This window comes from Ursus arctos, chromosome X, assembly GCF_023065955.2.
Source record: "Ursus arctos isolate Adak ecotype North America chromosome X, UrsArc2.0, whole genome shotgun sequence".
Lineage (NCBI taxonomy): Eukaryota > Metazoa > Chordata > Mammalia > Carnivora > Ursidae > Ursus > Ursus arctos.
Genome location: NC_079873.1, coordinates 92,789,892 through 92,816,485, shown reverse-complemented (window position 1 = coordinate 92,816,485; position 26,594 = coordinate 92,789,892). Strand labels below are relative to the sequence as shown.

At 41.8% G+C, this 26,594-nt stretch overlaps 1 protein-coding gene across 4 annotated transcripts in view; it reads right to left on the bottom strand.

The window, feature by feature from the left end:
• DOCK11 (dedicator of cytokinesis 11) overlaps nucleotides 1-26,594 on the bottom strand; it is a 189,510-nt gene that overhangs the window by 59,839 nt on the left and 103,077 nt on the right. For 2 of the 4 annotated variants that reach the window (XM_026478872.4, XM_057313809.1), the window contains exons 25-38: nucleotides 26,202-26,271; nucleotides 25,995-26,120; nucleotides 25,000-25,071; nucleotides 24,131-24,277; nucleotides 20,696-20,779; nucleotides 19,738-19,849; nucleotides 19,164-19,202; nucleotides 17,412-17,590; nucleotides 12,305-12,421; nucleotides 10,658-10,733; nucleotides 9,973-10,082; nucleotides 7,670-7,781; nucleotides 1,724-1,790; nucleotides 228-275 (exon numbers count right to left, since the gene is read on the bottom strand). In XM_026478872.4, coding sequence (XP_026334657.2) covers nucleotides 228-275; nucleotides 1,724-1,790; nucleotides 7,670-7,781; nucleotides 9,973-10,082; nucleotides 10,658-10,733; nucleotides 12,305-12,421; nucleotides 17,412-17,590; nucleotides 19,164-19,202; nucleotides 19,738-19,849; nucleotides 20,696-20,779; nucleotides 24,131-24,277; nucleotides 25,000-25,071; nucleotides 25,995-26,120; nucleotides 26,202-26,271 — 1,359 coding nt within the window. The remainder of the gene's footprint in view (nucleotides 1-227; nucleotides 276-1,723; nucleotides 1,791-7,669; nucleotides 7,782-9,972; nucleotides 10,083-10,657; nucleotides 10,734-12,304; nucleotides 12,422-17,411; nucleotides 17,591-19,163; nucleotides 19,203-19,737; nucleotides 19,850-20,695; nucleotides 20,780-24,130; nucleotides 24,278-24,999; nucleotides 25,072-25,994; nucleotides 26,121-26,201; nucleotides 26,272-26,594) is intronic. The other 2 variants (XM_026478874.4, XM_057313812.1) reach the window with 1 other exon arrangement.

The window sequence follows — 26,594 nt, the reverse complement described above, 5'->3', positions numbered from 1 at the left end:
ATTAGAACAGAAACTCCGCGTGTCACGCTAACCACTAGCCTTCGGAAAACTTAAAAATATATCAGTTCACACTAGTTTGATTTACGGTTTGAGTTGAAACATGTTAAATAAATCACAGGTAACTTCATGTGATCGCAAAATGAAGAATCTCGGTTTTACGTGGCATGATCAAGACTGCCATCTGTTGGAAGAGAAGGAAAAAAAGTGGAAACTGCGGCGGGAATTACCTTGCGATGTTTCTTTTCCCCATATATCTGAAGTGAAACAAACATACTCTAGAAAGAAAAACAACAGCACGTTAGTGAAATAGTGCCATGCTTCACATTTTAACAAGTAATATTTGAAAATTCACGTGTTACAAAGAATGGCCTATTTAAAACATATTACAATAATATGTTTTGGTATACAGACATATACACGTAACTACTTGTGGGTTTGCCATATTACAGCTTTCTAGATTTATTTGCTACAACTACCTTAGCCACAAAAAGCTCCATGTCTTCGCATACAATTCTAACGACATTAAAAAGCCTGTCAATGCAAATGATTCCACATTGTGCTCTAAAACGTTTCATAGCAAAGATCTCCAGTTTAGCCATTAATAACTAAAAAGAAAAAAAAAGTTTCTTAAGCCCTAAAACTTGGAGCAATTGCTATATTTTTATAATGGCATTAAAATACCTTGTATGAATCAAAAATCTCAAACACATCCAGAAATTGGGAGGATAGCATACTAAACTCCCATGTACCCAGCACCCACCAGCTTCAACGGTTATCAACTTAGGGCCATTCTTGTTTATCCTCTACTCTGAGCAGGTGTCCTGCTCTCCCTCCACCCTCCCTACCTCCTGTATTTCTTTTGAAGCAAACCCCCAACATCATATATTTTCATGAGTAAATATTTTGGCATAGTTTTTGAAAACTGTAACTGCCGTTTTGTTTGCTGATGTTTTCTGCAAAATTCTGGAAGACTTTACTATGCGCCGATTATCCTCTTTTTATTTTGAAAGACATGCACATAAGAACATCATTTATGCGTGTTCTTTCTTTCTTTCTTTTTAAAGTAAGCTCAGTGCCCAAAGTGGGGCTTGAACTCAATGACCCCGAGATCAAGAGTCACATGTTCTACCGACTGAGCCAGCCAGGAGCCCCTGTGTGCTATTTATCTAAAAATTTCTTAGATTTCATTCTAATTTTTCTTCTAGCTTTCAGTAAGGATGTACAGATAGCTCAGCAAACAATCGGACAACTTCCCACCTCCACCTAGGAAACAAGACTGGATTTTCCCCCAACCGCCTTGGAATAGAGATTGAAAAAAAAAAAAATATATATATATATGCATTTCTGAAGCTGGTAGAATTACTCAGCTCTACAAAGGAGTACAAATTCTAAATTCCAGTAATTGAAGCTGCTCCATTAAAGCCAGCATCTGCTCCAAATGAATGCTTTTGGACAGCTGATGCCACTTCTAGTTTTCCAGATCACAGAGAGACTGCTGCTGGGCTGAACGGTGGTCTATTATTAGCTAATTTCTCTGATATCATAAGTATTCCATCTCCATGTTTTCTTCCATCTGCATGAAGCACCGGTGTGCTAGCCTCGATGCTACCAAGATAGTTGAATATTTCCTACCCTATTAGCAAATAGGCTGTTGGGGGAAAAAAGGTAACGTTTAACCCCCAAATAAGGAGAGAATTTATGAAAATAAATTAATATAACTTACTCTAGAAGTATGAGAATGTTTATGAGCTCCTGAGGAGACACTTTATTCCAGTAAGTTAGGAGAGTATCTGAAAATGGAATAAATAAAGTGGTGGATCTTGAAATAAGTAGAGTAAATAGCACAGTACACCCCAAAGTACCAATAACCTCGTTTCCACAACCATCAACTCACAGCCAGTTGTTTCATCCATCCTCCTCTCTCAGCTCACTCTCAGCTCAATACACACACTGTATTTGTTTGAATTAATTCCAAATGTATTGCTTTATCTGTAATTATTTTAACAATTATTTTTATTTACTTTGTAAATATTCTTTTGGATGGCTGATACTAATTTTCATATCATCCCTGAAGACAGAGGAAGGGAAAGAGACCTGGGGTTTTTAATGAACCTCCTAAAATTTTATGCAACATGGTGTGCTTATGCATATTTTTTGGAATGGAGGGTCAAGTACCTTTGCCTGCTATTCAAAGGGCTCTGTGAACCAAAAAGTTTGAGAACTTTAAACTTTAGGGGAAGAGATTATTTTTTCCTCTTTGCCTTTGCATTATAAACTCTGAAAGCCCTGGTATGTAAACACACACACACACACACACACACACACACACACACACACGCGAGTTAAAAACAAAACAACAGCCTGAATGAAAATGGAGTTGCTTATGCTCCGCCCCACATCACCAAACCAAGACAATTACAGTTTCTGCTCTCCCAGGAATGGAATCTTAAACCAGTCAATTGGGAATCATCTGATCAGCACTAGTAAGGTAAGCCGCCTGATAGAGCCCTGGCATCCCCTAAACAAAAGTGACTTTGCAATAACCAACCCACTTTCTTTCCCTATATAAACTTCCTTGCTCTAGCTTCCTCCTACCTCTAAAAGTCTTTTCATTTTGTACAGCTCCTCAGGACTTCTCTCTGTCTGCTAGATTGGATGCTACCTGATTCTAATCAATTTTTTTGCTCAAATAAACTCTTAAAAACATGCCTGTTTATCTTTTAACCATATATCCACATGGATATATCGAACTATTCCAGATATAAAAGTCCCTTAAATCTATCACATATACTTCTCTTTTGACCTGCTTCTTTACTTCCAACATAGTGATTTACTGAGATTAAAAAAAAAGAAAGAAAGAAAAATACTGCTGCCACTCAACTCTCCATTCTTTTTTTATTTTTTTAAAGATTTTATTTTTAAGTAATACCAATGCCCAAAGTGGGGCTAGAACTCAACTCCGAGGTCCTGTCGCACGCTCTACCCACTGAATCAGACAGGCGCCCCTGTCCATTGCTTTTTTATGTTCCTCAGATATAGCTAATGATGCCAGTAGCTCTTAAATGTAAAAAGTTAAAGGTATCACACAAGTGGCAAATGACAAAACTGCCCACCCAGCTACAACGGGTGCAAGACAGGGCTGGAAGACAAGACAATGTTGGCCAAACGGAGGGGGGTAGGGGAGGGAGGAATGTAGGGATTTTGACTTTACTTCCAACTGTTTTTAAAGCCACGAGTATTGCTACTTTGCAAAACGCTGATCCTCAAGAATAAAATGCTAAAATAGCACCAAATTAGATTTGTTTTAAAAAATAAAGCGAGCAGGGACTTCCAGTCTCCCCCCACTCCTGCCTTGGATTGCCCCGCTGCTCGGAGAAGCCCGGATCCCCCAGAAGCCACTGGGTTTCCGGCCTCTCTGCCTCTCGTCGAAGCTTGGCGTGAAGGCGCCATCTTAACGGTCTCGCGCATCGGCTCTTCCCGCCAAACAGCTGGGGCTTCCTTTCCACCCAAAACACCGGGACTTTCTGCCCATCCCTGAACCACCCCTGCGCCAGCCCTGCGCCCAGAGGCAGCTTCGCAGAAGGTCTGTAAAAGGGGTAAAGGCCTCATCCCAGCCGCGGCTTAACTCTAGTCAGCAGCTCCTCCGCCATTTTCTCGGCAGCGGCGGTAGCGCTGTCAAGCCGCTGGCCCGTCTCAACCGTTTCCAAATCCCAAATCGGTGAGACATGATGCAGGCTGGGAACATGGGTGGAGGAGACAGGGGAGGTGGTAAGAAACCTCCAGGAAGAGATAAATTACGGTTTAGTGTATGTGATGTGTCGTCTGACGATTTTAAAAAAACCTGGCTCACGCTAAAAGAGCTTCATGACAAAGAGCTACACCGTTTACAGGCAAAATTAGCCAGTTTGAGGAAAGAGCGATTGGCAGACGGAAGGTGGACGGGCTCCATAACCAAAATTAAAGAGCTGACCGAACAACAGAAAGTCCTTAGCAGCACCATTCATGACTTGCGAGATCAATTAAATGCAAAAGTATGTGACCGCTGTACGCTGAATGAAAGCTACAGGAACACACTACAGCAAGAATTTTATGATATCCAACAACAAAATCTTCACTTTATTGCTGAGCTTACTGAAGAAAGGAATAGGTTAAGAGAAGAAAATAAAAAGCTTTCTGCAAGACTGAATCAGCAGCAGTTTCACCCTTCTTTTTCTGATAGCGATGATGAGGATTTCGTTCCCTGTACTCAAAGGTCCGTGCCAGTTTTTTCGGTCAAGGAGCCTTCCCCAGGAACTCCGGTGCATCTGCCTAGCAGATTGATAAAGCAATCACAGACGACATCTGGACAAAAGGAACGACGACGAAGTCCTAAGTTTTCGATTCCGTTTTATAGTCAGGACCTCTTTGAGGAGCCAGAGACCTCTTCCCAGAAGATTTCTTCTAATAGCGCTAAGCCTAACACAGAGAGCAGTGCCCATCAGAAGTCACCTGGAGGTTTTCCTGTAACATCTACACTTGGTCCTCAAAGCGGGCATGGATTTCAAGACGTTTCAAACCTTCATGAAGACAAGCTTGGCCAGCCAAAAAGGAAACAGATCTTCACCCAGAAGACCTCCACACAGAAGACGTCCTCGCAAAAGTGTGAAACTCAGATGGACTTCTCTTGGAGCCTTTCCAGTATTTCTAACACAGAAAACCCCACTACTCAAGTCATATCTGAAACTTCAGAAGACAATATGCCTGATTATAACGGAAGTTCATTTCCCCCTTTTACACAGAGTAAGGAAAAGCCTCCTGTAACTGTATTTCCCTTTGACTATACTTTAAAAGCTAGTGGGAAAAGAAGATCAAAGAGTGGTGTTGCTAAATACAACATTGGGTTTTCTGTAAGAGATTGCACCCAGACACCTTCCACTGGACGATCCACTGTGAAGAATGCTAATAAACCTACAGGTACAGGGTATGATGCCGATAAGCCACAAGGTGATACCCAAAGTTCCATCTCGGGGTCTGCAATAAAGAGAAAAGCCAGAATACAGCCAGGAAGAGGGGGAAAGTAGCTTTCCCTCATCCTCTCAAGGAAGATGCTTTTCTTTTATGAGAGGACAGTCTTCCTGTCAATTCAGACTGTGTAACTGATTACCCCTGACTCTGATTCCATTTCTCAGGAAATAATAAGATAATAAGAACAAAAAAAGTTTGGCAAATGACTAAGACTTTGAAACAGTGAATTATTGCCAGTTAATAGAATAGAGCCACAAATAGAGAAGGAAATTCATTCTTTAGAATCCCTCTACTTCCATATAAAAGTGTAGAGGTCTGCCATCTTTTTGTTGAAATTAAGTTACTACTGTTTATGAACCAATAAAAAAGCCAAGCGAGGACCTGAAGAGTGTGGACTTACAAAAGTTCAACATTTAAATGCATATAGAGTGACTAAAATATTTACCAGACAAGACAAAGTAACTAGAATGCATCCATTGAGAAAGATCCAGAAGCAGATTTTTTCAGAATAAAATGAATATGACTTTACATGTACAAAAGATAAAGAGGAGATGTGACACGGACTATATACTAGTTATTAAAAATGTGCTTTTAAAAATCAAAAAGCAAGAGCAGAAGAAAAACCTAAAGAGCAAAAAACCAAATATTCAGCAAGCAAGGTCAACATTTAGAAGAGGAACAGAACCGTGAAGTTCTCAAGAAACAAAGCAGTTATGGTCTTATCCATGACATTAAAAAAGCAGCCAGAGACTTGTCCCTGGTTATCACAGTATATGGCGTGAGAGTGTGTTTGCTTGTGCACGCATGCACGTGTGCCTGTGTATGCACGTGTGTGCACAAGCATTCTACTGGAGTGGAGGAGAGGAGAAGTAGCAGTGCATTTCCCCCCACTCCTTTCCCCACCCCCTCCTTTTTTTCTCCTCCTGCCCCCAACTTAATTTCCCTGGGCTGTGGTGGTGGTATTCAACGACTTTTTTTTTCTGTTTTTTTTTTTTTCCAGGTGTCTCTTAGGCCTTTTTTTTTAAAACAAATTTACTAAGAGAATTCATGTGCCAGAAAACCCATTTACATAGTGCACAACACAATAGTTTATAGTATTTTCAAAGAGTTGTAAAACCATCACCCCAGTTTTAGAATATTTTCATCACCTTAAAAAGAAACCCCGTACACATTAGCAGTCACTTTCCATGTTTGCCCACTTTTCACCTTGTAGGAAGACAAAAACAGTGAGCTGTGGCTGACTGATCCACTATCTCTCAGAATGAAATACCACCGGGGTTAAAAATGATCTCCCTTTCTTTCTTTCTTTACCAAAACAGGGAGGTACATCATATAGTCTCAATATAATCTTTGACTTTTACTCTAAATTATATAGTCTTAGAATTTAAGGATTATAGCTGTTTTTCTATTGTTTTATTAATATATTCTAGAATTTATTATTCATATATAGCTATTTTTAAGGTCCCTGATAATTATCAAATTATTTAATGTTTTTATAGCTTGCCTTATTTAAAAGATTTAAATATTTAAAATATTTAAATACAAAAATATTTAAACACAAAAATATTTAAAATATTTAAAATAGAATATTTAAACATGTTTAAGTATATTTAAAAATAAAGTATTTAAAAATATTTAAAAATATTTAAAAATATTTAAAAACAAAAATATTTAAAATAAAGCAAAAAATAGAAAATAAGTAAAATATAATGATTACGATAATCAGAACCCAGGTGCTTTTATGTTCTTCGTTCCTGCATACATGTTTTTTTAGTAAAAATATTGAGAAAAGGAAGAAGAGGGAAGGAGTTGTGTAAGTAAATGTGATATTTGGGAATAAGATAACCTTCTGATTTGACTTCCAGAGGACACACAGTTTATGAAAACCCTTTGGTTATTCTATCATATCAAGAACTGGTAATCCTAGTAAAGAATACAACCGTATGCTAAGGGGGAAAACCTGGAGCCTGGAGAACAGCCTGACACCACACAGTGCTGTGCGCTGGCCTACGAAGATAACAGCGGCGTTCCCGACCCTCAGAGAACCCTTCCTGTCTTTCTGTTTGCTTTTGGTTTTCCAAATCCTGGGTCAAATAAAAGCTAAAGTCTTAAATAAGACTTCTAGTTATTATTTCCTTCTGTTTACATTGGTCATTTAATGCATATAAGCTCTGCATGAAAAAAATACGTTTAGCACTTTTAAAACTACTGTTTCATTTTAGAAATCAATTTTTAAATTAAAAAAAAAATAGTTCATGAACATGAGAGACTATGGACTCCAGGAGACAAACTGAGGGCTTCAGAGGGGAGGGGGTGGGGGAATGGGATAGACCGGTGATGGGTAGTAAGGAGGGCACGTATTGCATGGTGCACTGGGTGTTATACGCAAGTAATGAATCCTGGAACATTACATCAAAAACTAGGGATGTACTGTATGGTGACTAACATAACATAATTAAAAAAATAGTTCAAAGAATCAAACCTGTATGACCCAAATGAACCTATTTTAAGTTAGAAGTAGAGGAACGTTTTAAGGCCAGAGTCTTCAACGATCTGTTTCTAATGTGCCCGTGTTTTACATACAGGTGATGATCAAATACTGGTTGCATGAACCTGTGAGGGCGGATGTCAAGTAGAGACCATGCTTCATAAGCTGGTAACTCACCTTCAGAAATCATTTTTACTATATACAAGTAGCACATTAAGAGGCTTCTGATTTCATACTGATCCAATCGGTTATACTGGGATACACTACTCCTTGTGGAACTCTGTCGGGTCTGTAATAGAAAGACAGGACTTTTGTCAAACAAGATTGGTACTATAGTTTCCCATAGCCTTTAACTCAATAACTATTTGCATCATTAGTCCTGTTTGGGAAAATTCTAAGCCTAAATCCAAATTTTCTATCCCACTTGGAAGGTAAAAGAGCGGAATCATTCTTTGTTGCTACCGCACAGAGCACCGCCACTAGAAATTACCTGGGGGTCTTCACCAAGATAACAGTGTGTTTCATTCCTGTAATGTGTTTTAGTAGTAGTAAAAAATTAAACCATATGTGACTATTCCAGGAAAAATAGCTGGTACATGGAGGAGGAACTTAACTAAGGTATATGGAAGCACAGAAACATTTTAAGCTCTTTCAATTTGAGTCTTTCAGAGTTTATTAATTAAAATCCAACCTACAAATAATAGGTCAGGAAATCTGTATTTCTTAAAAAGGGCTAATATTACAAGATAATTACATGATGAAGAATCCAGTAATAATTTAAAACTACAGCTTCTACAAACTAGTGATGTTCCTTTTAATGACTTGTTAAAATATCAGTTGTTAAGCATGACAAGATCTGACTTATTTGGGGATTTATATGAATAGAGTATTAATCTAAAGAATTTACCTTATTAAAAGCCAGTTCTTCCACAGCTGAGCTAAACTGGGCTGGAGATACGCATTTACAAAACCAGGATTTACTAAGAACAAACTTTCACTTGGAGCAAAACACCTAGGTTCTGAATGTTTGCTAGCTATGTGATTATTAGCAAGTCATTTAGCTTCTTTGTTCTTTATCTGCCTTACCTAGGGTAGTGTCTGTTGACAGAATTCTAAATGATGTAAAACAGGAACCTTTGTGAATAAATTACTATTTACCCCAAGCCTCAAGGAAGTATATTCCAGTGGTTCTCAAGGGGCGGTTCCCAACCAGCAGCATCAGCACCACCTGGGAACTTGGAAATACAAATTAGCAGGCCCCATCCCAGACTGAATCAGAAACTCGGGGGGTGAGGGCCAGCCATCTGTTTTTATTAAGCCCCCCCAGGTGATTCTGATGCATGCTAAGAAAGCCACGATATAGGAGAAACATTGCTGGAATCAGAAAACCCGGATGCAGGTCTGGCCTGCCATAGCTGTGTGGTTGTCCTAAGTCACAGCCTCAGTTCTCATTCACAAATGAGTGGGAATTTATTATTTTTATGCGCCTTCCAACCCTAATTTTATATGATTCTGTGAATCTACGTAGCAGCATGACACAGCTTTATTGGTCTAAAATGAAGTTTCTCAGGGCGCCTGGGTGGCTCAGAGGGTTAAGCGTCTGCCTCAGGCTCAGGTCATGATCCCAGGGTCCTGGGATCGAACCCCACATTGGGCTCCCTGCTCAGTGGGGAGCCTGCTTCTCCCTCTCCTTCTACTGCTCCCCCTGCTTGAGTTCTCTCGCTCTCTCTGTCACATAAATAAATAAAATCTTTTTTAAAAAATTAAGTTTCTCAGGAGCCTGGGTGGCTCAGGGGGTTAAGCGTCTGACTTTTTTTCGGCTCAGGTCGTGACCTCAGGGTCGTGAGATCGAGCCCCACATTGGGCTCTGTGCTGCGTGTAGAGCCTGCTTAAGAGTCTCTCTCCCCCCCTCTCCCTCTGCCGCTCCCCCACCCCCACCCCCACCACTTGCTCTTCCTTTGTCTCAAAATGAAAATAAAATAAAATGAGGTTTCTCTGTCTCAAGGAAGACATATCCCAAATTTTAATGTTAGAGAATATATTCTGATTAAGTGATGATGGGATGCTGAGATCATCAATTTGGAGGCTTAATTTTTTTTTCTCCCATGTTAACTACTCTTACAAAAGAATGAAAGGCTGAATTAACCCTGCCAAGAAGGGATTTAAATGACAAGGTGCATTAGATATTTTAAACTTGAACCTTCCCTCTCTAGAACAGGTTACAGTGTACGAGGATTAAAGGAGGTATTCAAAGTTAGAACTCTTAATGATGAATGCCTTATCCTCCATAAACAGTTTTAAATATCCAAGTAGCAGCTGCCATGACAGGAAGCAACCACGGCAACATCCAAGAATTATGGGGTGCTTTTTACAGATCCAGACAGACTACAGGAGGGTAGAGAGCCTTTTATTTATCTAAAAAGACAGACTATTGTAGCCTAGCATATCCCTAGGGCTACCCCTCATATTTAGGTTCTTACATTTTCAACAGTTCCGCTCTGATCTGGAAATCCTGTTGCTCCTTCTGGGATGAGGGAACCTCTTGAATCCTCCCTCTTGATTCCATGTCCATTTTGAAAAGCCCCATAAGCTGGAAAAAGCCAAGTCCTTGTTAACAACCAGAAGAATAGTCAAAGAATATTTTTAAAAATAAGTACTGGGTTAATTGAAAGATAGATTTTAGGGAATAGATCTTGGTCTTCTAAAATGTGAAGTTTCTATTTTATATCAAAACACCACTTTTTTAAACCACTTGAAATAGTTCACTACGTATGAAACTACAAGAGGTTCCCCGGAAGTAATAAATGAAAGCCACACAATTTGAGAGCGAGTTTTACAGATAAGGAAACTTGGGCCCAGAAAAGGGAAGTGTCTTGGCTAAGACGGAGACAGATAGGATCGGAAACCAGTGTTCTTCTCATTAGACTTTATTTTGTCAATATACCAAAGCTACATTTTAAACAAGCTTAGATAAGGAAACTTAAGCAAAAAAAAAAAAAAAAAAAAAAAAAAAAGTGGCTGCAAGTGTGAGTCAGATTTAATTAAACTTCAGAAGAGACCATGCTATGTAGAGTTGTTACGATGACGTATTTCGAAAATACAGAGCAGTACACGGTGCCTTCCTACACAACTATGCAATGTATAATCTTGAAAGGACTTAATTACCAGTGTCTTTGTCAGCGCTCAGACTCCCTCTATTTGTAGGTGAAGTGAAGCCACATGCAAACTCATCCCTGGATGCCTGTAACACAATGTGACACGTCTGTCATTTCAACAAATCTGTACACGAGGATGAGAAATCGGAATTAACAGAATGAGAGGGCACCCTAACTCTAAACGAAGCTCACTGTGAAAGTCTGGACCAGGTATCACCGTTGGCATTTAGGTGACGTCTCTTTAAAAACGGGGCACTAGTGTACTTTGCAAGCAGGACCTCTGGCCGAGTAGCAGAACCCTAGATGCCTGGTAAAAGCGGCAACGGTTGCAGTCCCATCATGGCTCAGTAATCCTCCTTGAATGCTAGGAGGGGTGTGACCAGAAGCCCTAGATGAATTTGAGCTACAGAAGAAAGAACAGAGAAGTAAAATACTTCCACATCTCACTGTTGAATGTTGTGGAGGGAGCGTAAGCGTGAGTTACTGCGATTGTGAAAAAGACCAGCCTAAAACCCAGGGAGATAATGCAGCACCCACATTTAGCTGATGTCCCAAATCGGGAGCTTTAGGCAATAAAGCCAGCAGGGAGGCTTAAAAGCAGCTTTCTCGGGAACCCCAGGCTGCCTGGACGAATCGACTAGGACATTTGATAGGGGTAATTTCCAAAGGGAGGTGTAAAGGACGCAGTTGAACCTCGGAAAGCGGGAAGGTGATCCTGGGCCGTTCGGAACACGGAGTGAGGGCAGGGCAGGACTTGATAGTCCCTCTGGGCAGACTACAAAGCATAGCACACACTTTAATAGGGCGACTGGTAAAAGGGAGCATATCCAGAAGAGCGTAACCAAGATTGTCAAGGGTTTGGGAAGGACAAAAGATGAAGTGGAGATACCTGGTCGGGAGAAAAACTTAGAAGGCACTCGTGCAAGGGGTATCACGTGGAGGTGGGAACAGATGTGTGCTCTGGATCTCTAAGAAGGCAAAACTGGGACAAGTAGATAAGAAAACCTTTTAGGTCTAACGGGAGAAGGAGAGTTTTAATTATTACAAAGGCAAAATGTTGTTTTGCCAAATGGGAGACTGGTCACCCTCTGAAGTTCCTTTTAACACTAAGATTCTAAAGGGAGAAAAAAGCACAGACCAGTTGTGCTGAGCTAAAAGCAACTCACAGAAGAGCTAAAAGGAGGCTGTCCCAGGAAGGGAGAAGCAAAGGCATACAGTTTCCCCCCGGTGCCTCACACTTTGGAAGTGAAGAATCCTTCCTTCAGTTTTCAGGTTGAGTGTGAAGGTAAAGTAAATCTTACAACACTGGGTGCAAGGGATTCTTGGTATTCTCTCGGACCTTGTTACTCAGAGTGTGGTCCTTGGACCAGAAGCAGGCCAAAGTGTGTTAGAAACGCACAGTCTCAAACTCCACCACAGGCCTACCGAGTTAGAGTCTCGGTTTTAACAAAACCCCCAGTTGATCAGTATGCACATTAAAGTAGGAGAAGCAGGGGCACCTGGTGGCTCTGAGTCACTGTTCTAGAAAAAAAGTATTAACTGTAAAAATGGAATGAAAAGTAATGATTAAGGTAGAGACCATACAGCCTATGACCACAATTCCAAACGCAGTCAATGGAATGGGATGAAACGCCAGTGGAAGCACGTCACTACTTACAGAGTTAGGCGTGCCTGCACAGGAGTACAAGGTGTCGCGGCCTGCTAGCCGCTGTATGTTGTCCAAGAGCAGTCCAACAAACGGCAGGTACAGTTGCGCAATTTTGGCCTGTTGGTTCTGAAAAGTAATTATCCAAAGCTTAGTAGGTATATACTATGTCCACATCACACATAAAGCTGGCCCCATCTATCAGTTTCAAGGCTCAAAGTGGACTAAAACCCGCAGCAAATTAGTGAAGCATGAGGCTGTCTATGCTTATAAGCCTCCGAACCCATAGCCACAGAACTTTCTTGGTATTTGGATTTACACACGATACGGAGTCGAATCACATCCCTCAGGAACGACATAAAGTAAAAGGCAAAAGTTCATTCTGTTAAAAATAGCAGTGGACCTAGAAAGCAGATGATATCAGTCCTGTTCTTCAAGTCCAGCGAGGGTTGAGTTTTCATGAGCACAGGGATCATGCCTGTCTTGTTCACCGCTTCAACCCCAGTGCCCGGGCAGACGGGAGATGCTCAATACAGCTTAGCGGAATAGATGAGTCGATGGAAGAAGTGAAAAAATGGTGAGTTACTGGGGTGCCTGGCTGGCTCAGTCAGTTGGGCGGCCAGACTCCTGGTTTCGGCTCAGGTCAGGATTTTGGGGTCCTGGGATCGAGCCCTGCATGGGGCTCCCTACTCAGCGTAGAGTCTGCTGGTCCTCTCCCTCTGCCCCTCCCCCTGCTTGTGCTCCCATGAGCTCTCTCTCTCTCTTTCAAATCTTTTAAAAAAAAAAGGTGAGTCACTCTATTCTTTCAAGAAACATTTTTTGTTGTTGTTGTTTTCACCAAAGCGATTAAGATAATGCGACCTTGGCCCCTTGAGTCAATTGTTTAAGACTTAGGAGACTGATATATTTGTAAATAAATGTATTTATTTATCTCCTGGCCACTAGTAGTCTTAACGCGGTACCTCTTATATGAAAATATATTTATTGCTTCTCTCAGCTCTAGACATTCCTCACCCGACACGTACATACACTCGAGTCAGCAAAAACAGTGGATGTAATGGCATAAAAGTTGCCCTTCACATTTCATGACTTCAGGAGGTTTTTTCTGGAGACTTAGAGAGGCCTCTAGGGCTCAAGAGTCAACGTACAGAATACAGAAGATCAATAGTACTTCCTTGTTGCTTGAATTTGCATTTGTTATTCAGGTTGAACAATTTTTCATACTGTTCATTATTTCTGGGACTCTGCCCCAGCTTGTGCTGATGGGCACAGAGGTCTGAGAACCAACGATCGAGTCCAACTTCCCGCCCAAGGCAGGAATGGCCCTTCCCTGCATCCCTGACAAATGGTTCACTTTCACACTCCAGCCTTCTCCTGGGTTCTGTTAGAAGGGTCCTTTAGCTCTGTGCTCTGGGACTACAGGGAGTCAGGCCACTTCCTAACTGTACATGGCAACTCTCCAGTTAAGCTGTTACCACGGATCAGCTTAATCCATTCTTCGCAAGGCTAAGCGGCCCGAATGACTTTCCTTTATTCTTCACGTGGCTTTGGTTTCAAGACTTTTCCCCATCGTGGTCACCCTGTTTTGGCAGTTCTCTAGTGTTTCAGTGTTTCACTTTGGATTTGACAGGCACTACGGTCTCACGGCTAAGAACACAGATTTTGGACCTTATACATGTATGAATTCCCAGTCTCCTGCTGCTGGTCCTTGACTGTGATCAAATCACTGAGCCGCTGCTTTCTTTTCCGTAAAATGGGGATAATAATAATGATATTAATTCAGGTGAGGTATTTAATATAGTGTCTGACATGTAGCGAGTCCTCAATAAATTTTAGCTGCTATTATTAACACTATAGCTTCTAGATAGGAGTCTGCTGTGTTCGATAGTGTTCACTAGGAAAGGAGACACTACAACTCTCTCAGGGGAACAGGAACACGGGAAAACATACAGTGTAAAACATATTAAGCTCTGCCTGCGCAAAAGACAGAAAACAACCTAAGAATGTATTACTAGAAGACAGTTTAAAATAAGGCATTATCCAGGGGCGCCTGGCTGGCTCAGCGTGCGACTCTTGATCTCAGGGTTGTGCGTTCAAGCCCCACGTTGGGTGTGGAGCCTACTTAAAAAATAAATAAATAAAATAAAACGAGGTATATCCGTATGATGGAATAATATGCAGACTTTTTTAAGTGGTACATCCAATCTTCAGGATGTATTAAGTAAAACAAAAGAAAAATGCAAAATGGTTCCCTATATATATGTATGTATATATATCTATATGGGCTTGTGCATGCCCAAAGTATGTATATGAAACTGATAAGAGTAGCTACTGCTGGAGAGATGAATTGGGATGAAATGGGAGAGAAATACAGTGGCTAACTGAACATAAAAATAAAAAAAGGAAATGGGAGAGAGGCATTTTTTAACCATGTACATGGATTACCAAAAAAAAAATGGTGGGAAGGTGGGGAGCAGTGCAGGGGGGAGAATGGAAAAAAATTTGCTCACGGCCCAAGTTAAAAGTGCAATTCTCTTAGGTGTGGCCATCTCTTGCAGTGGCTACAGGAACAGATACAGACCTCGGGGCAAACATCAGTCACTGGACATTTGTGTTCTGAGTAGAGAAGAGGTCTCAGAGTCATTCTAACAAGTTAGATCTCCCAAAGCAGTTTACGAGTAGCACATAATAGGGACGAGTGACACCCTGATAATTTCATTAGAGGAGGGGCCGAAGAGTAGCAACACGGTTGGGGGGTATGACTAGGGTATCTCAAAAGCAGCCTTTCCATAGGAAGCATTTTTTTTCCTTGACTGTATATTTATTTGGGGTCACTTCGGGGGACCCAATAAAAACACTGGAAGCCTAAAGCGTCCATCTCTACCCTTACCTTGGCGTCACCATTAATGGCGAACATGTTTTACTTGAATGTATTTGACAAATGACCCCTTACTCAGGCCACCTGTGAATTCTTTGGACCCAACAGCGAAAGGAATTAAAGCCTTGGTTAACCAGGCCCATGAAGCCAGGTTCTAGCAGAGGGAATCCCATACTCATTTAATAGCTGTTTAAAGCTTTTGAACAAAGAGAAAAGGGCTTTAGAAGTCACCGAAGGGGTAATGAGTTTGGCGTTTCAATCTTTCCCACACTCCCAAACCTCAAATACTCAAGTAGGCATAGTGTTGAACTTTTACAGATAACAAGAGTTATGTGTGTGTGTGTGTGTGTGTGTGTGTGTGTACTGTAACATCTCAGAATTTTAAAAAGGAAATAATGTCCAAATATGTGCTAGAAAATATTTCAAATTCTACCTCTAGATAAGACACCCGTGAAATCCCATGTTCCTGCACTTTCATCTGAAGAGGCAGAGGTAAAGAACACACCTTCCTGCTTCTGGGAGGGGAAGTTCATTTGGTGCTTTTCCCAGGAATCCTTTGAAATCATGGCTAGAGACATTTTCTGCCACATTGCCTAAGATCCTTTCTTGCACTACGAGGCATAAGCAGCAGCTCACCAGAACCCAGGGGTAACTGGCAGTTTTAAAGGTTTGACAAAGCTGGGGTGGAATGGCTGCCCTTTGAGATAGCCTTTCATTTAGATACATGATACTCGTTACCTTGTGTTACGTCAACATCGACATTCACACACAAAAATGAAAATAGCACATGACGGAGCAATGGGAATATGTTATTATTGTTATAACGTGCCAGAAACCCATGCAAACAGTGGCAAGGAACAAATAACATCTTAACACTGAGTTCAAATCTACTTTAAGGTAGAATCACGTGACGAAAACTGGCAAAATGTGTAAGTAAAAAAACCACTTAGGAATTAAAGAAATATAACTGGAGGTAGCTGGCAGGCACCTTCTGCTTATCAAGGACAAACGGGAATGCTATAGAAAAAGAATACGCTCTGTCTCCAGTACGCCTTCCAAAGCAATGACAGTAAAAAAGGATACCCTAGTTTTTATTCGTATTTGAATGTAAAAACCAAAGGACAAAATATTAATTATGAAATAATATGACGTTACCTTGAGCCATTTGATTCTAGGTACGTAAGTTAGGTTATTCTAAATCCACAGAGTTTGCAATCTACATTTTTTAGCCCATAGGGTTTAATGTTAATAAGATCTGAATATATATGGGTTTTTTTCAACTTTTTTTTTTAAGATTTTATTTGACGGAGAGAGAGAAAGCGCAAGCAAGGGGAACGGCAGGCAGAGGGAGAGGGAGAAGCAGGCTTCTCGCTGAGCAGGGAGCCCGATGCGGGGCTGGATCCCAGGATCCTGGGATCATGACCTGAGCCGAAGGCAGACGCTTAACCAACTGAACCCCCCAGGCGTCCCCTGCGTATATATGTTAAAGGTGCAGCAAACAGCAACCGCAGCTATGGCCTTCACACACACACAATGTACAATGTCTATGAGGTTTAGAGCCACACCCACATTTTTTCAGTAAGAAGAAAATCTTCATATTACTTATTTCATATTTGACATAGTGAACATATCTTACTATCAATCACTTAATCGATAATATAATTGATTTAGGGATATATATTTGAGGAGGTATACTAAGAAATATATTTGAAGACGTCCACATGGCTACAACCGTATATGATTTTTTAAAAAGCCTAATTAGCTTATGTAATGACTCATGAGGCAGTTATGTTGTTCTTTACACACGATTTGAGAAACCGGTGTTTTTCGTCAATAGTTAACAGTATTTTTATTTATTTATTTATTTATTTATTTATTTATTTTTTTAAAGATTTTATTTATTTATTCGACAGAGATAGAGACAGCCAGCGAGAGAGGGAACACAAGCAGGGGGAGTGGGAGAGGAAGAAGCAGGCTCATAGCGGAGGAGCCTGATGTGGGGCTCGATCCCAGATCGCCAGGATCACGCCCTGAGCCGAAGGCAGACGCCTAACCGCTGTGCCACCCAGGCGCCCCTCAACAGTATTTTTAAAACCTAATCACTTAACACCGAAACAAATGTTATTTATAAAAATAAGTTCATCAATGCTCTTCTTATGTTCCTTACTGAGCACGTCATCTTTAATGTAAAATCTTAGCAGAAATTTACCAACGTGATACTGATTAGAGGGCCGTCCTTACCTTGTGTTGGTATCTAGTGTCAAATGCATGTTTTATCAAAAGATTCTTTACGACAGAAATAGCTGTATATCTGATCTCATAATTGTCTTGAAGGGCAATGGCGGTTTCCCTCAGAAGTAAACCAACCAAGAAGTGATGCTTGCAATATTCATCTGATAAACTGTATTCAAGATTTGAATCTGCAGTACAATGAAATGTAAAACCCATTTATAAAAATAATCCAAAATTACCTTAACATTAAAATACCATATTTATTATTTAGTAATATGTGATCATGCTAGCAAGAGCATTTTATTCTTACTAAGATTTTATTCTTAACAAATGTGAACAATTCTTTTGTCATGTAGAATGAGCATGCAAAATTTTTACAAGACAGGCGCACTCACAGTTCGGGCTGTAATATTAATGATCGTTTCAGTCGGTAAGATAGTCCCTAGATTTCTTTTTCCTAGATTCTTTTTAACTCTTAGGAGTCTTAATACTGAACCCAGAATGAAAGAATATTGTATTTGGCAATATCTTAACACATGTCTTTATATCTGAAGAGATTTGGTTACAACTACAAATTGGACTGATTCTATGCAACGATACTTGAGTTACTGATCTGTTTACACTCGCAGAGGAGGAAAAGGAAGACAAAGACAACTGAATCATTCTGATGGCATTCACTGCGGACTGTTCTAGTGAATGTCACATACTGGCCCAAATACAACGGGATACTGGAACAGTGAGAAAAACAGCCTAGTCTCACTCCCAATTCATCAGCAGGCAAATACAGATTTTTTTGACTTCAGAAAATCACCACTTCAGACTATGCCTTTCACTCCCTTTTAGACCTCAGTCCATTTTAAATCCCAGCTGCTAATCTCCTGGTTGGGACCTGCCTTGTAACTACTCCCAAGGGATTGTGATCAAGTTTAGTCATTTCTACAGTAGATTTGCACAATCTTTATTTCCTCTCCTCTACCCTGGAATTTAATTAAGCCGTAAAGCTAAAGGACACGTTTTCAATTTTTTTTTGGGGGGGGGGGGGCTCTTCCGCAGTTTATATAATGCCACGTATTCAGTTAGGACATAATAAATGCTGTGAGTAGTCAGATTTAATCCTAAAATCCTGATGTTCTGTCGATCCCCTCTTTTCTCTGCCATCCTCACAGCTACCAAGAAATCCCGGGGAAGCATCTGAGCCATACATGCTCTAGGCAGCTGAGTTTCCTCTTTCGTGAATCCCCGAGCACTTTCCACGCACAAGGGCCAGTCGTGACTAACCCCGGTGGCTCTATCTGGGGTAGCTTCTGCAATGGCAGTTAAGTTTGTTTGTTTTTTTTTTTTTTTTTTTTTTTTTTTACTGCAGTGATTTGAATAAATCCAATCGGGGACTTTCATCCAGACCTTCAAAACAGCGGCCAAGCAGTCATTAGACAGGGTCAGAGAGAAGGGAGGCAAGCCCGGGAGAGAGGACACACGCTTAAAGAACAGGTAACACCGTCCGGTCCTCACGCTGCCTTGAGCAGGAACTTGTTTGCAAACGGATTCCTCTAGCAATCACTGGGTAAGCTTACTCTAATAGGAAACAGGTAATACTGCTTCACACACCGCGTCCTCGGTTTTCTGAGTCGTTAGCCTAAAGCCTCCCTGTGGCTAGGGACGTTGTGAAAAGCAAAGCCCCTCCCCGTCCATCTTAAGCCATTCATCAAATCAATTGTTTTTAAAGACAGTGAACCACTTTAGAGTGAACCGAGTTAAACCTACCTACTGAAGTCAAACGGTCCACCGCAAATGAAAAAAAATCTAATTAATATATGAAAAGAAAAGGGACAAATAAAAAACATAGTAACATAAGAATAGTGCTACACAACAAAGCATTCAATAAAACTAGCAATGGTGTTAACTGAAGGCATTTCATACATTTAATACATAACGACAAATTACAATTCCACTCTGCCTTTACGCTTCTCTTCTGACGTTCCTTTCAGCAGAAATGCATTTCTATGTTTTTTGGTTTTTTGGTTTTTTTTTTTTTTTTAATTCGGTCTCATGTAAGAGTCCAAACACTACTACATGTAGAGAGCAATTTTACTACTATCTGACTTCTCTGGTTAAGCAGCCATTGAGGTAATACGCCTCCTTCTCCACGCTACGACTACTCTCACTCTCACTATGAAGCACGTGCAGAATACCATTAACGAACGTATCTTCGGACAGGTAACGATTCTGAGGTTACCTTTCAATTCACGGTTTACCTAGAAAGCGTTACACTACGCTAGCGCTAGCCCCCCCGAATAGAAAAGCACCATTTCCAATGATGGAAAATGCAAATAGATACCTTGAACGCGCTGGAGTTTAGGTTTTGCAAATGCCATTGGCAAATTCAGAGGAATGTAATGTTCGTGATTGCAAATCGTTTGCAGAAATTCAAACTTGTATTCAGCCAGAACCTAAACGGAAAGCAGCGACACATGAACTCCCTTTGTCGTCGGCATTTACTATTTGAATAATTAAATACAGGGCATTAATTTCCCACACAGAAGTGCTCGCTGTTTTACGCACACCTTGAGATGTGACCCGCGCAGGAAAGAGTTAACGCGGCAGGCTCTCCTTTTAGAGAAAGCCTGCTCGCAAGGTTGGTTGTTGGCTGGCATTTGGGAAACTGGATTTCGAAATGCTCCCTACGTGATGAGGTTGTGCCTTCCCTGCCAGCCTGCTTACACTGTTTGTCCAAACGATGTGATTTATTGTAAACACCTGCTTTCTTTCCCTTTCCCGCCTCTGGAATTTTGACCCATCTCCAATATACGGCCAGCCCCCAAGAAACCACCTAGACTCCTAGTCTCAAATGGGCTTCCCTGGACAGCAGTGTTGCACGCGTGTGGCTGTATTTTCACTGCGGGAGGAAGGCTGTGCTACGTGCAACCTTCACAGGAGGGAGGAGGGCGGGCGCTCGGGAAGCCTGTGTGAGAACCGCCAAGGACGCCACTTAATGCGTTCTTCCCTTACTGTTCCAGCTGCGTATCCTCACTGTGTCACCGTCATGAATCTCAGCCGTGACTAAGACTGCCAGAACCAAATGCCCAGTCCTGTGAGTCTTTCCAGCGCACCGCTGAACTTGTGGGGGGTCTCGGGGACTCCCCAAACACTACCCAGTAGCCCCTGCCTTGAGGGACAGCTATACTCAAAGTACCTAAACAAAAACAGCAGCTCCAAATCCCCCGGAGAGTAACTATCACCCTTGGTCTCACGCTCTAAGGTCTGACGGCCGCTACGGGGACGTCCTTGTAACTTACCTTAGGATCTTTGGGGCTGAATCCAGATATGTAGTCATTTATCAGATTGAAAACAAATCCTCTATCCATTAGTGTCAGACAGCGCTACAGAAACCAAAACAAAATGAACAGTGACATAATTGTGGAGGTCTGGCAAGGATAGCTTTTTAACATTTTCAAGTTCGTGGCACAGGAAGGGCACGACATTCTCACTTTTACAGGTAATAAAATAATGGCTTTCAGAGTTTTACCGCAGGTGGCCTTAAAGAAGGAGATAAAGGGTAAGTGATTTATTGTTGGAATTGGGTCCCAACTGTACAATTTTCATATAGAGAGATGCACATATATACATATATATACACACAAATACCCATAGATCTAGAAACATATATATACATATACACGTATATAGACATGTAAACACCTATACATACACATATGTACAATCTATTCGGCTACTCCGTCTCATTTTGGTCAATTCTAAAAGTGAAGCGTACAGTGATCAGTTAGCTACTAAAAGTGGGGTTTGGCTATGGCAGCATTTCAGACCCAAAGAGAAGGCTCTCCTGTGTTCCATGAAGTCTTGGCCTATTCATACAGCCCTCCTCCGTGACAGCCCTCACCGCTGTCCAGAGGAGCCCACTGTCCTTGCCCTAGTTAAGGCTCTCATCACGGGGCAAGCGCACAACTCCAGGAAGCCTCCGAACCAGTCACCTCCTCGTCCATCTGCTTCCAGATTCATCTCCAAGTCCAAGCCCTAATCATGTCACCTTCCTTCCCAAGAGCTTTCATTATTTCCCTATTGCCTTTACTATCATTTCCAACTCCTTAGCCTGGCATTCAAGGACACTCACAATGTCGTCCCAACCTACTTCTCCCGTTTTACCACCCAACACAGCTCATCTGCTTATTATCCGCTCCGGATGCGCTGTGTATTCCCACCTCGGGGTCTGTGCTCGGGCCAGGCCTAGCTAGTAATTCTAGCACTACTTCTGCTGAATCCTACCCATTCCCCAACGTTTGGGTGAAACCTCATCTTCCTGAGCCATGTTGGCCCACAAGTCCCTTGTAAAATATTTTTTTCTATGCTCGCTTGTATTTTACTTATTAGTTCCCTTTTTACCTAGACAGGACAATAGGAAGTCTCTCTTTCTCTTGGTGCTCTCCACAGGGCCCACACTATTTCTGTGAAATACAAGGAACTCAATATTTGATTAACCGGCTGTTGGCATCTCATTTCTCACGGTGACTGAGGCAGTGTTCTAGAGAATCACAAAGATGAACGTGACACGGTCTTTACGCTCATCCAATGGTAAAGACAAATAAATAATTAAAAGACAGCACGGTGAGAAGTACCACAGAAGTATGGAAAGGATGGCTGAACCACAGAAGGGGCGCTCAACGCACGCCATGGGAGGGTGAGGGCAGAGCTGAGCCTCAGAGATGAATGGCCTCTACCAGGCAGACAAGGGGAAGGGACTGAGGTTCTAGTTGGGTGCCTGACTCTGCTGTCCTCACTTCTGCCAGCATTTCAGCAGCAAACTTATCCTCACCAATCACTGGTCTTTCTCCATGGCATACAGATCAAAATCGAAATTCCTAGCCTGACCTTCGAGGCCTCCCATCGCCCGGCACCACACGGGCTTCCTGGCCCTACCTCCACACATCCTGAATGCTCTGCACAATGACTTTCTCGCTCCTCCCTAAACCATTCCCGGACACGCATCTTTCCTCCTCTTTGCTCACAGTTCCTCTACCTGTAACACCCTCAACTCTTGTCGAGGGGAACTCTTCCTCTAGGCTCTGCTCACGGTTCCTGGTCATAATCCCTCCTGTTCTGGTCTTCCTACCATATCTTGTTTCTGCTTACAGCAAAACAGCCACTCACACTGTATCTTGAATATGTATGAGAAATGGGATTTCAGAGACAGCCTCCCCCCCCCCCACGCCGAATCTTCACAGAGAAGACAGGCAAATGTTTGTTGACTTGAGTAAGTCAACACTGCTATAAAATCAACTATGTTGATTTCAGGTTTCAGCTCCATGGAAAAAACAACTGACAGCTTACATTTCAAATAGTGTCCTCCTTAGTTTACTTTAAAAAGATAGGTGGATGTTTGGTTTTTGATACACACAAGTTTACGTAATAGTGTTAAGATTTGATCTTAATTCTGGCAAAGAGAGGTCTTCTATCAGAAAACCATACTCTGGAGCTCAGAAACCTCATTGTGAATTTTGAATAAGAAGACAAGAGTATGTCAGACATTAAAAGTGCTTGGATGGATCCTTGACCATGAGGTTCTTCACATAGGGTTGAAACCAGATGGAGAGCCAGGAGATGAGGGGTCGTGGAAAGGAGCAAGTAAAAACTAAGTGCATGACCAATCCGTGCCCCTTCTCTGCAACAAATCAAATGTCGTTGTTACCCACTTCATAGAACGGCTGTACTCTAGCATTGCCCCTTACGGACGGATAATGACAAAATTTTGCGACAATAAATGTGCATCCTTCATCAACATAGGAGCTTCTGGTCTCTCTCAAGATCATCTCATGGACCGAAATTAACCATTTGCCTTCACGTGGATTAACAACACGGAGGCTGTGGTTACCTCAGCAAACAGGTTGCTTTAGTTCCAGAGTTGCGAACTCAAAGGCCAGCAGGGGTCAGAGAAGTGATTTCAGAACATAAAGAGAGTCAGGGGCATGCTAAGGAGTGGTGGGGATTGTGGCAACCTAGACAGTACATGCCCCATCTAAAGGCACTCAAATTAACATATTTGAAAAAACATCATGTGAAACAGGCAAAACATGCCTTCTGGCTAAGCCACCTGTGTGGGACCTCTGATTTAATTAGTCATTTCAGTGGGGCGCTAAAAAAAAAAAATCAAACCAGGCTGTTTATTTTTTTAAGATTTGAGAGAGAGAAAGAGAGAGAGAGAACAAGCAGGGGGAGCAGCAGGCAGAGGGAGAAGCAGGCTCCCAGCCGAGCAGGGAGCCCAATGCGGGGCTTCATCCCAGGACCCTGGGATCATAACCCGAGCTGAAGGCAGACACTTAACCAACTGAGCCACTCAGGTGCCCAAACTGGGCTGTTTAACTGAAGGATGATCGATTCAGTCAAAAGTTTCTCCAGGGGCGCCTGGGTGGCTCAGTCAGTTAAGTGTCTGCCTTCAGCTCGGGTTATGATCCCAGGGTCAAGCCCCGAATATGGTTCTCTGCTCAGCAGGGAGCCTGCTTCTCCCGCTCTCTCTGCCCTTCGCATCCCTCCCCACCCCCCGCTCCAGCTTGTGCGCTCTCTGTTGAATAAATAAGTAAAATCTTAAAAAAAAAAAAAAGTTTCTCCAGCAGCACAGACCTAGCAGAGTCTCTAGAAAGTGGGCTATTTTTTCCTTTGGCTTTAAAGACCATATTGGTGAAGAATAATTCCTTACCACGTTCCAGCTGCCTTTAACTCACCTTCAGGAAGCTAGCCAAACTATAATTGACATTTCGGGACTCATCGGGAATCTCGGCATAGCGAATAGTCACGTGGGGAATTATTGCGAGAAGCAAGGAATGTAAGACATGATGATATGCCTCTGGAAATCTCTGGCCTCTGGGAAGCTTAAATTAAATAGGCATAGCAAAAAGTCAGAGTCACAACAGGTCTATCTAAATCAATTGCCATTCTTATTTCCAAACACATTGTAGACATAAATGTGTTTCTTTAACTGGAGTATAACTTTTCTCCCAACTTAAAAATGACATCGCACTTTCATTCAACGTACACTTCAGATTATCGTAGGAACTATCTGGACCTCGAATAATATAATTGACTGAAATCATCCACAAACCAACTTTGGAATCACGTTCCTGCGATGTAGACACACCCCAGATTTTCATTCTATTTTTTTTCCCCTGACACACGAAGAATACATTTATCCACGCATCTCTATTTCGGTAAGCCTACTCTGTGAAAAGTCTGATAAAAATGGTAAATACGAGGTGAATATCTTTCACTTCACAAATCTGAACTCTAAAATTTCTATAACTAAGAAAATGTTTCAGCATAGACATTTTTAAGCTACAAGATAAAGGGAAAGCTTCAAAGAAAACGCATTTCACATGGCAAATAACGTATGTGGAAGTCTCTGAGGACTTTGAAAATGCATGAACTGTCCGACCTCAGATTTACGCAATACATCCAATGGGGTTTTTTTAAGGCAAAATTGAAAAAGCTAAGGGCTATGCGCCCTTCCGTGTAAGAGCATTTGCATGTCATTGCTCCTTGCAAATAAGATTAGCCTTCTTCGCCTATGTTAAATATTATGCTTGAGCCTACTTACCTTAATTTTATTCTCTTCCAACAAGAATGTGGCCATAGACTTTGCAATAATTTCAAAAAAAAACCATGAGTACTAAAACAAACAAACAAACACATAAAATCAATTTTTAATAGTTATCCAAACACTGAAGCTTAGCAAAGCTGGGCAAATCAACACGGTTCTTATCTCTGAACTCTAACAACATTTTAAAGCGATTGCAATTCACTACTGAAGTTCCACAAGATACCTTCAAATTGCATTGCTGGAGAGGCAATATCGTACCTCAGGGCCGGCGGCTGAGGTACGAGGAGCTGGTGGTGGGAATGTCTCCCTCCGTGGGGAGGCGCATTTTATCACTGACATTGTTTTGATTTGCTTACATATGGCGCTGATGGCAAACCAACTTTTAGTTTATTCTGTGATTGCTTTTCGATTCCGTACAGACAATGAATCTTATTAGTGTCTGCACCCGGTGAGGGACCCAACCTTGCCCCTGGTACATCCCCGGCGCCAGCCCAAGGAGCACGGGTATTTGCCTAAGTATATTTGAAGGGCAGAGAGAAGCCTCCAGCAGATACATCCTCAGGTGTCCGAAACTGAAATTCTACCATTACCAGAAATAGTAAAAATCATGACAAAAATAAGAGCCACCACTTGAGCGCCTACGTGCCAGAAACAACATGTTCAATACTTATGTTTTAGACATGAGGAATTGCACGCTCGGAGCCAGTAGAGAACAGGCTCCAACCAGGTCACAGAACTATCATGTGGCGGATTCTAACCCAGGTCTTTCTTTTACACAATTCTTTCAATTACACATTTGACTGAGAACAGGGGGTGGGTAGGAAGAGTGAAGAGAACGAAGAAGGTTCTGTGGAGAGCATGAGGGAAAAAGATACATGAGCAGAGTGGTAAAGAAAGGGGGCAAAGGATGAAAAGACCGGAACCCAAGTGGGAGGGTATCAAGCGAGTACGTCTCCTGCTGCTTTTTTCCCTGCTGTGTCCCGTTTCCTTACCTTTAGCAGCTTGTTGATTGCTAGAAAGTCGGCAGACTGTTTCAATATGGCGATCATCGTGGTAGCTAGGGTTTCATGTATCAGCTGGGCCTGAGGAGCGCTCGGTTTTTCAGGTCGGAAGCTATACTACAAATGAAGGAAAATGAACCGTCAGTCAAAATTCTCACGGAAAAGAAACTGCTCCCAAAGAAAGCTTCCTCCACAAACCTTGATGAAGGATCTTAAATAATTATCCAAGCCTTCTTCATGGCACTTCGAAACGATATGTAAGAGAACCCTGAAAACACATCCGCAAAAGTCGGCATGTCAGGCTACGGTGCATTTCCACAGTTGGACTGTCTAGCCCCCAAAATACCCCACGCTACCTGCAGCGCTAAAAGTGAGAGGACCGCAGAAGATATAATAAGATGGTCTAACAAAGATTTCAGCATCTAACATGCTCAGGGCCTTGCAAAAACACTTCCTGGTTCAAAAGAAGGCTATTATGGCTCTTCTCCGCTCTAAATCTCTACACACATTTCAAGGAGGGTCACGGCTACTATGGGGCAACAGACCTCCAGTGGGGTAAATATTGAAATCCCCTCCAGAGAGTAAAAGGAA